The 11770-nt window shown below is 36.5% G+C and overlaps 1 protein-coding gene and 1 pseudogene across 1 annotated transcript; one reads left to right on the forward strand and one right to left on the reverse strand.

The window, feature by feature from the left end:
- The first annotated feature begins 807 nt into the window (after nt 1-807).
- Nucleotides 808-3533, forward strand: LOC121791436 (annotated as a pseudogene).
- A 3705-nt stretch (nt 3534-7238) lies between these two features.
- Nucleotides 7239-10952, reverse strand: LOC121791438 (dammarenediol II synthase-like). The gene is made up of 12 exons (XM_042189393.1): nt 10870-10952; nt 10337-10750; nt 10173-10262; nt 9915-10103; nt 9759-9843; nt 9308-9663; nt 8657-9112; nt 8464-8570; nt 8190-8333; nt 7932-8109; nt 7695-7859; nt 7239-7612 (listed from the first exon to the last, which is right to left on the reverse strand). The coding sequence occupies exons 2-12, from the start codon at nt 10736-10738 to the stop codon at nt 7493-7495; spliced, it is 2292 nt and encodes a 763-aa protein (XP_042045327.1). The 5' UTR covers nt 10739-10750; nt 10870-10952; the 3' UTR covers nt 7239-7492.
- Nucleotides 10953-11770: the final 818 nt, after the last annotated feature.

Genomic DNA, 11770 nt, shown 5'->3' on the forward strand with positions numbered 1-11770 from the left:
AACTAAAATAAACATTTTAAATCTGTTTATTCTTCCCATATAATTAGTCAACAATTGGAGGGACATTTCCCCAACATCATATGAAAGTAGCATCAATTTAAGGTTCGTCTTCCCCGGTCCAAGAATTGTCTACAACAAGCCATTCAGTAACCTACTTTTTGAATAGCAAAACACTAATTACATACTAGATATGTGTGTGTGTGTGTGTTCGACATTTCCTCCTCAACTATTCAAACAATAACAAGCCAATTTAGTAAGAATTTAAACCTTTTGGCTTGCTTACACCCCTTTTTATGATGAGCTACTACTATGAATGTGTAGTGTATAATTTAAGATATGTCTCAGAGAAAAAAAAAATTAATACGGAGTACTATAAACTAAGTAACAAGCTAGGCATTTAGGACAAAATTTGACAAAAGACAGAAATGATATGAAGCAAAAATATTGTTATTAAAGTAGAAAGAATTGATAAGTGATTCGCAGTAGTGAGAGGAATATCTTGTCCCCCTCCCCCTATTAATTTTCTTGACTAGTTGGGGCAATCACAAGAAACATTCATTATTCAAAAACAACTATGTATGTTATGAATTATGAAATGTGCTTAGGCAAATCAAGAAGAGAGTAAAGTTAAGAAAAGTGCTCATCCCCCACCCTATATAACCTTCCCCTCACTCAACATTTTTACTTCCCACTCTTCTTGATTTTATTCTACATATCAAGAATCCCCTCTCTCTCATATTTTCATTGCTCTCTCAATAACTAGAAGAAAAAGAATAGTGAATCTGTCATGGCAAATCTTCCCACCAGGCCTCCTTCTTACATTTCTTCTTGGATTCTTTCTCACTTTATCAGGTAACACTACACCAACTCTCTCTCTTTTCAAGTTTTCCAACGTTAGTTTGGATACATGTGTTCACATATTTTATTAAGATACTCCCTCCGTCCCAGATAATTTGTTCCATTTTTCATTTCGGCCCGTCTCACATAATTGTCTCATTTCACTTTTTATCATTTTTTGTAGTGGACCTCATATTCCACTAACTCATTCCTACTCACAGTTCATTATAAAAATAATACAAAAAGTAGGACATTCCACTAACTTTTCAACTCATTTTTCATTACATTCTTAAACAACACGACCAATCCGGTCAAAGTGAGACAAATTATCTGGGACGAAGGGAGTAATTATCAATTAAATCACGAATTTTAATCAAATTCTGACCAGTCCCATAAAATTTTAAAACTAAAATTTAAATCACTCATTTTTTCTCTATTGTCCAATCCATGTATAAACAAAACACAAAACGACATTATTAAAAATTTTAAGTAGCATCGAATACGTCGTTTTTAAAAAGACGAGACAATTGAGAAAATTTATAACTTTGTATTTTAATATTCTATTTTCGAACGTGATTGCCATAATTTAACCAAAGTTCGTGATTTAAATGTTATACAACGACAGGTTTTGGTTTCATACAAGAAGCCCAATCACTAGGCATAAACTACGGCCAAGTAGGGAACAACCTCCCGCAACCGCAGAAGGTTCTCGAACTCCTCCGCTCTCTCAAGCTAAACAAAGCCCGAATCTACGACACCAACCCCCAAATCCTCACTGCATTCGCCAACTCCAACGTGGACTTAATCGTAACCGTCGAAAATGACATGCTAGCCACCTTATCCGACCCGAGCCAAGCCCTCCAGTGGGTCCAAACCCGCATCAAACCCTTCTTCCCGACGACGAAAATCACCGAGATCGCCGTCGGGAACGAGGTCTACACGGGCGAGGGCACTGCCCTCCTGACCCAACTCGTCCCGGCCATGGTCAGCATCCACCGCCCTCGCCCGCCTCGGCCTCGACCGCTCGATTAAAGTCTCCACCCCAACAACCTCGCGGTTCTCGAGGAATCCTACCCGCCCTCGGCGGGCAGGTTCCGCCCTGAGGTGGCCGCCATAATGCCGCAGTTCCTGCGGTTTCTGGCGGCCAGCAGGGCGCCTTTCTGGATAAACGCGTACCCGTACTTTGCGTACGAGGACAGCCCGGATAAGATCCGGATCGACTACGTGCTCCTCAACCCGAACCCGGGGATGGTCGACCCGAACACCGGCTTGCATTACGACAACATGCTTTACGCGCAGGTGGATGCGGTGATTTTCGCCATGGCGAGGCTGGGGTTCGGGGGGATCGAGGTCCGGGTGTCCGAGACGGGGTGGCCGTCGCGGGGGGACGTTAATGAGGTGGGCGCCACTTTCCACAATGCGGCGGTGTATAATCGGAATATATTGCGGAGGCAGCAGCGGAATGAGGGGACGCCGCTGCGGCCGAATGCCGGGCTGGAGATATATGTGTTTGCTTTGTTTAACGAGGATATGAAGCCCGGCCCGACTTCCGAGAGGAATTACGGGCTTTTCCAGCCCGATGGGACGATGGCCTACAATGTAGGACTCTCCCAATTGTCTACAACCGCCTCCGCCTCCGCCTCCGCATCTACCTCTTCCTCTACATCGGCATCAATCTTTTTAACTTCCGCTGCAACCGCAACGAAGGTAAAAATAATAATACTCCATCCGTCCAATATAATAAGTCTCATCTCATCAAAATTAGATGTTGGTAATAAAATGTTTAGTTTCATTTTAAAATTTTATCGTAAAACAATCTCACAATTTTCATTTCACTATCTCATTACACTTACATTGCATTATAAAGCTAATAATGAAGTATAGAATTTACATTTTTATTAGTAACTCTTTTTACCACTTTCGTTATACTATAGAAGTTGATATCTTTATCTACATAAAATTTTATGTAATGTTATATACTCCATAAATTAAAAGATATAGTAATAAAATAGAAAGGGTGGAATATTCCGGTTCTAAATATGTGTATTTTAATAAAATATTTTTAAAAAATTGTATCACTCTGAATTATATAAAGTGAATATTTATTAAAATCCGTGATTAGTAATAAAAATAGACTCTTATTTCATTCAACGTTTCAACCATCATTAATAGATAGACTAATACTAGTGATACATTTTAAATGATGGATTATTGAACTTTAATTATGACTGATGCATTATACATCATTCGACGGCAACAAAAAGATGCATGAGTTGTACGGATGGGCCTATAGTGAATATTTAACAGGAAGTTGCAACTTTATATGATAAAGTAAATATGTAATGGAGTATTATTAACTCATTGCTAATTTTGAATTTATTTTTTATTTTGAAACAGGTTAACCAGATAGGATATTTGAGCTTCCCATACTCAATAGTCTTATATTTTCTGGGCTACCAAGTTTTAATGAGAAGACATTGCTAAAACACAAGGAGGGGGTTCATGTAAATACAAAACTAAGATTGCTGGAGGAAATAGGATCTCTGTCTTTTCATATTTTTGGCATATTAGAGATGGGATTCAAAATTCAAGAATTCTTTTGTTCTGATGCTAAAGACATGACCATTCATCATTTGTTGATATATGTATGCGTATGCAAGATTCTTCCACTAGCTAGTGACTTAAATTCAAAACAATTACATTGTGTATTATTAGATCATTTCTTTAGTAGGATTACTATTGTAATAGATCTATCTAGCTATCTTTATCAATATAAAGATTATAATATAGGGATTTTGGTCCCTAAAATCATTATTTTTTTCCAAAAATCCGCTATTTTCTATGAACTATTAATTAAAGTGGTATGAAAAATCACATATTTTGGCGGAGCGTGTTTTTCTAAGCTGGCCTGATTTTAAAATTATTTGGCAAAATACAATTATCTATGTAGACAATCATAAAGTCTGTGTGTGCACTCCGGAAATTTAAAACCTTACGACATCGTTTCCTTTCCTAACATTTTCGATAAATCTAAAGTCAACAAATTACAATTTGAAGTTTTCTAGGCTAGAATACTTTGAATCGGAATTATGGTCTATGTATTTGGGAAAATGTTTTGCGTATTTGGGGACACTACTCCCTTCATCCCAAAAGAATATGCAATTTGGGTTCGGCACAGGTTCTAATGTAAAATTGGTAAAGTAAGAGAGACGTAGAGAGAAAAAGTAATTAAAGTGTCGTTAGTGAAGAATGAGTCTCATCTCATTAGAAAGAAAAGAGTTTCCTAAACTAAAAAGTGCATATTCTTGTGGGACGGACTAAAAAGTAAAGAGTGCATATTCTTGTGGGACATAGGGAGTACTATTTTGTTCTTAAATGTTTTAATGTTAACCTTATGGTTTTACACATCATATGCCACGTGAAGAAAAGTAGAGACAACTAAGTTTAAAAATACCACGTAATCCAGCCAGATCCGTCTTATGACTCGTCAGGGGAAAAACAACTAATGCTTAAATTTTTGTGATTTTTCATACGACTTTTATAATTAATGTAAAATAGCATATTATTATGAAAGTTAACGGTTTTAGACACCAAAATTCCGTAAAATATATGTATTCCTTCTTCGATAAAGATTTTGCATGAACTTTTCTTTTCTTCCCATTTTGCTTTAAGAAGAGGGAAATTAATAGTAAATGCAGAACTGCGGCTTCATCTACGAAATTGAGGGGTTGAATAAAGGTGTAAGCTTTTGGACGTGGATTCCACAAATATTCTGAATACATTAATTAGAATAATGCAGGAAAAATAAAATAAAGTTTGAGATTAAAAATATTCAAGATAATGTTAATTAGCTTAATCGTCAAAGGTTAAGCTTTGTTTGTTATTAATGGGCGGCCCATCTTTATTCCATCGCCATAACCGCCGGCATTAATTGGCAGAATCATCTTTTTTTTATAATCTTTTACATTATTTTCGAAACAACTTTAAATCTCTCACACGCATAGTGAGGAGAAAATATTCCCTAGTCTAGACATACTATGGTGACAATATGAGGTGGTGTGCCCCACCAATACTTCTTTGACATGTGGAACTCAAAATTGACTCACATTTTGCATATGGAAACTTCCCAAATAAGATTTAAACTAATACTGTAATTTTCTAATATTAACATACTCCATCTTGTTGTGTTTATGTCTTTATCTAAGTAATTTATAAAAATAGTATCTAATCTTACAACAATTTTATAATCATATCAATAAATCTAATTAGATGATTTTTAATATTTTATGAATTTAATATGCGATATTTTATTAAAATCATAATCATATCTCTCAATCGATATAAATATCACATTTTCCCTTTTTTTCTCTTCTAACTCTTCTTATCATATTCATTATTATTTATATAATTTGAATTAATAATTCATTAAAATTATATAAATCATATCTCAGTTTCACCGGATATTAATTGTATGGAGATCAAACTCATTTATGGATTTTTTATTTGAAAGATGGAATCAGGATATAATTTCAATTAAATTTTAATGAATTATTAATATTTATTAAAAATAATAATAAATATTTAATATTAAGACAAGAAAAGGTGAGGAGAAAAAAAATAAAGGCCAAATGTGATACTAATATCAATACATAATTAAGATTTCAATGAAATATTGTATATTAAATTTGCAAAATATTAAAAATCATCTAATTTGATTTAAGGACTGAATTATAAATTTATTGTAAATTTGAATATCATTTTATAATTTATTAAATATTAAAATATTAGTATTAGAAAGTTTCCATAGGCAAAATGGAACATGTTAATAGTAGTAGTTTAAATCTAATTTGGAAAGTTTCCATAGGCAAAATGTGAGTCAATTTTGAGTTCCACATGTCAAAGAAGTGTTGATAGGGCATACCACCTCATATTGCCACCATGGTATGCTTAGACTAGTGAATATTTTCTCGTCAGTCAGCTAACGTGCACATGAAGCCCAATATATGACTAAAACACTAATACTACAAACTTTACTTTTATATAATCATATTTATATCAAGCTTTAGCTAGCTTATTCTAGATTAAATACTATAACTGGTTAAATATATTCTCTGTGTGTGTTTTTTGTTTTATTAGAATTGTGCTCACCATACTCAAATAATCTTTTGAAGAGACAATGGATCAAATTCTAATATATCCCCTCCTGTCCTCAATACAAGTCTCATTTTCATCTGGTCCCTAATAAAAGTCTCATTTTACTTTTATTGTTTTTGGTAAGTGGACCTCACATTTCATCAACTTACTGTACTCACATTTTATTATAAACTCAATATATAAAAATAGGTCTCACATTACACTAACTTTTTCTACCACTTTCATTTACAAAATCAAACAATTTCTTAAAACTCATGCTGGTTAAAATTAGGACTTCTGTTGAAGATATATTTATTCCACCTTTACGTGGTAACCGATTAACATATTAGCCTACGTATGACGAGAGTACGTGTTGAAGCTTTATTAAATTTGTACAACATCGGCTTGGTTAAGATTTTGATTTCAATATGTAAATTTGATAAGTTGCACATTTATTTTATAAGAAGCCCTATTTTGATACTCCCTTTTTTCTTAACTTGGGACTAGACCAAACCTAAACATGAAATGTGGAAGGAAATTGATTTGGGAGCTCGGCGGTTAAGCGGCTTTATTTTGTGCAAGAAAAGTGAGAAGATCAAAGTGGGGCCCATTTACACGTATATAATGCATGTGATAGTGTACTAAGGGGAAACATACACATGCTGCCCAAACTTTGAGACTTAGCCCCATCACCTTCCACTCTATCGACTTGTAAATCGAATTGCAATATTAGGTTTATCTCATAGTACATGTTATTCTAAGTGGAGAATACTTGTTGCCGAAGTTTTCGATATTGTTGCGTTATTCACACGTGATTTGTCAATTTCTCATGCATAAAAATGTCAAGTAAAAGGAGATCAACTTAAATACTTAATGATTCACTTCTGCTATCGTCAATAGGTTTTGAGACGGAACCTCACAAAGATTTGGTTGATTTCTCCTTTGTGTATCGGGTATGCTTCATTAAATGAGATCATACTTGGCTAACCCCGTTAAAATCTAACGATTATTGTTTTTGACCATACCTTGTAAAAAATATTAACAAGTACTTGGAGTAGTATTACAAGAAACATTGGTGTTTAATCTTGTCTTACCCTCGGAGAACTCGAATTGCGGGGTAAAGAATTTAGCATTAGAACAATTGCTTTCAATATATATATATATATATATATATATATATATATATATATATATATATATATATATATTGAACCTCATCTTTGAGGTAGAATGAGAGATTGATTCTTACTCTGAATATGAATTACATATTTGTATATGCTTTCTATATAGGATAATTAAACATAATAATCCTACATAGAAAGACTCTCTTTCATGTCTAAATATAAACCTAAGTACATAATACATATGGATTTAACTTGACATCTGCCTCTAGACCATCTTTGTTTTCTTCCTTGATTCACAGACTTCATTTGTTTATTGCAACAATCTTTATTATTGCAGTTTTCTGCAAGCAAACATACATGCACATATTTATAACTATTGTTTGTAATCTGATATAAGTTTACGAGCATTGTGATGACCAGACTCGTTTACGATACTCTCCCAACGCCCACAGTGGAAATATATTCCTGTATTGCGCGTAATGTAGCATGCAGTTCCGCATGAACACCCCTGTTATGTCCTACCAATTTTTCCAAAAAAAATATTACCCAAATAATTCAAACTTTAGACCAAATTAAGATAAATGTGTTTGCTTTCTTTACCTCTTGAGGGAAATCTCCATCGTCCAGTTGTGCATTAATCAGCAGCTTTGCTGCCCTGTGAAGCGGTTTCGGATCCCTCTCTGCCTGTCCGGCATGCATAAGACCGAGCATGGCCCATGACGTCTGAACCAAATTCGTGCGGTTTCCCTCCAATGGAATGTATTTCTGTTACAACAACATCCTTGTATTAATTGTTTGAGAGTATATGTGTGTGATTTTATTTAATGAAATTTATACCATGCTTGGACAGGACTCAAGGCTTTCTCCCCATCCACCTTCCTCATTCTGTTTTGTCAAGTAGAAATTCACAGCTTTTCGCACTGCTTCGCTCTTCTCATATGTCTTCCCAGCTGCAGCAAATCCTCCCAAGACGAAGCACGTTCCGTACAAGAAGCAAATTCCCCAGTATCCATACCTGCAATATCATATTCAAAATGATCATTCAAATCTAATTTTTATTTTTTTTTGAAAAAATGAGTGATGGAATTAGCTTACCATGAACCATCAGGCCATTGCTTTCCTTCAAGGAACTTCAATGCATGTGCAACAGAGGCTTCGATCTCCTTGGCGCGATGCTCCGGATACAGACGGTTGAACGAGACGAGTGCTTGGATTATACAAGCAGTGATCTCCACATGCCTGAACCAAAGGAATAAAAATTGTTGGCAAATCAGAATAAAATTGAAACTTTAGCTGACCAAGCAGTATATTTGGGCCGAAACAAAAACCCCCTTAAACTCCTACCAAAATAAATGATGTAGCAACTTACTCGAACTCAATCACGATGTCTGCGAAGAATTCCGAAGGGTTCAAAGTCTGTAGATACGGCTGCGGAACTGGCGGCTCCCAGATGGCGAATCCGCCGCTCAGAGGACTCTGCACACAAAAACAGAATCCATACATTCACTTCAAAAGCATCACATAAACAAAGATAAATTTAAAATAGGGATTAATTTTGTTACCTGCAAATAAAGGAGAACATTGACAGCATCATATAAGCGCTCATCATCAGCTTTCTCTCCTGCGATCTCAGCCGGCATTTGCGACAACAAGAGCAGACACTTGAGCGCTTCAGCGGTGCAATCGGAAACACACCATCCCTGATCTTGATCAGAGAAAGTCCATGATCCTTTGGTGAAGTGACGATACATGGCCGCGAAATCCCCCTTGGGATTCTGCTTCACCTGAGACTCCTTTATGAAGAAATGCGCCTTCTTCAGAGAGTCTCTGTATTCCTCAACCATCCCGGTTGAGATAATCGCTTGAGTCGCGAGAGCGCTGTCCCAAAGCTGGCTCCCGAAGCTCTGCATCTTCATTCCGTCTTCCGCCAGCCACATGTAATCAGGCACTCTTGCTAAGTGGTACTTCAGTTCCTCACAGTTCGGGTCGTAGGCGAACCAGCACATCATCTGCAGACTCTACACCAAACCAACAAACATAAAATCATATGATGCACACCTAAATTTACATTAGTATCATATTGTCTGCTTTGGGCTAGGCCATCACAAAGGCTCCATACTAATAGAGTTGGGTTTGCATTTATATATTGCTTGCACATTTTCTCAATATGCAGCAATTGGTGGGGGAGTGAACATAACCGCCAATGTATGTACTTTTTCGATGCATCCGAGTGTGATGTATCTGGTCTCCTCAGCACCGTAGCGCATGTATTTGATGGCCTTGTCCATTGCCTTCTTCCTGATCTTGTTCAATGGCCAGCGCCTCATCAATGGCTCGGTGCAGTAGTTGAGAGAGTCCCAGAGAAGATCTTGGATCCTAGAGTGAGGATAGTAAAGATCTTCCTCGCAGCAGTGGTGGCGCGCCTTGTTCCAGTCTATCTGATCGTAAGGCTTTATATGGATTTCGTTACGGATGGCTAAAACAAGGTCGGTCAAGGGGCCGTGGAACTGTCTGGCGTATAGATACGACATTGGCATGTAGGTCGTGCGACAGTAACACCACATCTTTGCTGCATTATATTTGTTGCAACCATGTTAGTGTAATAGGAAAAGAAAGAGATGGATGTGTGTTATGTTATAGTTATAGTTATAGTTATAATTATACCGGGATGATAAGGGAAGACGGAAGGGAAGAGCCAGAACTCCGGGGGAAGTGGGTTGCAGCCGTCCCATTCGTACACTCCAAGAACCTGATACATACATTTTCATGATAAAACTCTACATTATAAAGCGTTGAAAGAGTGAAGAAAAGAGAAATTACCGAAAGATAGGTCTTTCCCCATGAGGGAATTCCTGTAGCGCCTTCATGATCAAGGATCCATTTCCTTCCCCTAGCCATGGCGCCATCATCCGGTCTCTGGCCTAGTATCCTCAGCGCCACATAGTTCAGAGCTGATCCAATCATTGTACTATGCCCTTCTATGTAAAATCCCCAACCCCCATCCTCATTCTGCAACCCACAATAATAGTAGTATTAATCATTTAAATCACGAAATTTGGTCAAATTATGGTTAGTCACCTGATGATTGTAGATGTAGCGGATCATCTCCGTTATGTGTGCATGAGTCATCACTTTGTTCAGCGTCCCGCTTATATACAAAAATATCAGCTACCACAACACCAAACGATTACAATTTACAAAGAATTAATTATAGTAAAAAGAAATCGAAGCAAAAAGGTTACCAAAGGGGGAGTAAAGTAAAGCGCGCCGGTGTTCTCAGCCGGCCAATGGCCGTCGCTAGCTTGGACCGCCCGGTTCACCCACACCGCCTTCTTGACCGCAGTCGTTGCAGCTTCATAGCTGATCTCTTCATTCTCTCCGATCCTCACCGGCGGAATCCCAAGTAGATCGATTCCGCTCTCCCTTTTGAGCTGCAATCTCATCAGCAAATCGGCGCATGAATGAAATCCTTTTTTTCTGTTCTCGCTCCATTCGTCTCGAGCCTTCTGGAAATCTATGAGCTGCGCTTCTCGGTCCTCCGGCGTTCCGGCGTTTTCGTCGTACTCCCATATTTGCCGGCCGACGAAGTTGTTCGTGCTGTACAAATATGGCCCGCCGCCCTCGGCTATCTTCAGCCGCCACATTTTTTGGTTTAACTGAAATATATTTTCCGACAAAAACTATTTAGTTTCGAGAAGTACTAGGTTTTGAGATGCATGAAGCACAAATAAAAAATGAGAAACATAGCTGAATTAGCATGCAAAGATAGACGTACATTTAGTGATTGTAAGAAAACTACTATAGTAATAGTGCTGTAGAGGCTACGTTCAAAAAAGTTTTAAATTATGTGTGTGTGTGTGTGTGTGTGTGTGTGTGTCATATTTGTGGAGAAATGGAGGTTTGGACTGATGTTATTTATACAACGAGTTAACAATTAATTAAGTAATTAATCCATTTAGGGTAGTGATAAAATGCAAATTTATATATTGTACAAACTCCAAACTATGATCTGGACCGCTAAAAAATATCAACAGATGAAAAAATAGTAGTAACAGAAAGTGTCAACACAACATCAACCGTTGACACTGTGTTGACATTTTCTGTTGCTACTATTTTGTCATCTGTTGACATTTTCTAATGGTTCAGATCATATTTTGGAGTTTGTACAATATTTAGAGTTTGCATTTGATTACATTCCAATCCATTTAATTGTAAATGTAAAATCGATCTTGATTATTGTCCTTCCTTTGGTGGTGTTTGAATTTATGATAAAGTAAAACTTTATTGGCTAACGGCTATATATTCAATATAATGTTCATTCCGTTCTAACTAAATTGAGATGTTTTTTTAGCAAGAAGATTGATAAATTGTGTTAAATGGACTAAATAAAGATAAACAAAATAGTACTCCCCTCGTCCCTGTTAATATGACACATCTGTTGACATTTTCTAATGGTTCAGATCATAGTTTGGAGTTTGTACAATATTTAGAGTTTGCATTTGATTACATTCCAATCCATTTAATTGTAAATGTAAAATCGATCTTGATTATTGTCCTTCCTTTGGTGGTGTTTGAATTTATGATAAAGTAAAACTTTATTGGCTAACGGCTATATATTCAATATAATGTTCATTCCGTTCTAACTAAATTGAGATGTTTTTTTAGCAAGAAGATTG

Source organism: Salvia splendens, unplaced genomic scaffold (genome assembly GCF_004379255.2).
Source record: "Salvia splendens isolate huo1 unplaced genomic scaffold, SspV2 ctg810, whole genome shotgun sequence".
In the NCBI taxonomy this organism is placed as follows: domain Eukaryota; kingdom Viridiplantae; phylum Streptophyta; class Magnoliopsida; order Lamiales; family Lamiaceae; genus Salvia; species Salvia splendens.

What these genes read in the sequence shown, in the direction of transcription:
- LOC121791438 (XM_042189393.1), bottom strand. Translation starts at nt 10,738, where the DNA reads ATGTGGCGGCTGAAGATAGCCGAGGGCGGCGGGCCATATTTGTACAGC. An exon ending in CGTCTTCCCTTATCATCCCG is followed by an intron (nt 9,664 to 9,758) that starts GTATAATTATAA and finishes AATATAATGCAG; the next exon opens with CAAAGATGTGGTGTTACTGT. An exon ending in ATGGAGATTTCCCTCAAGAG is followed by an intron (nt 7,613 to 7,694) that starts GTAAAGAAAGCA and finishes AAAAATTGGTAG; the next exon opens with GACATAACAGGGGTGTTCAT.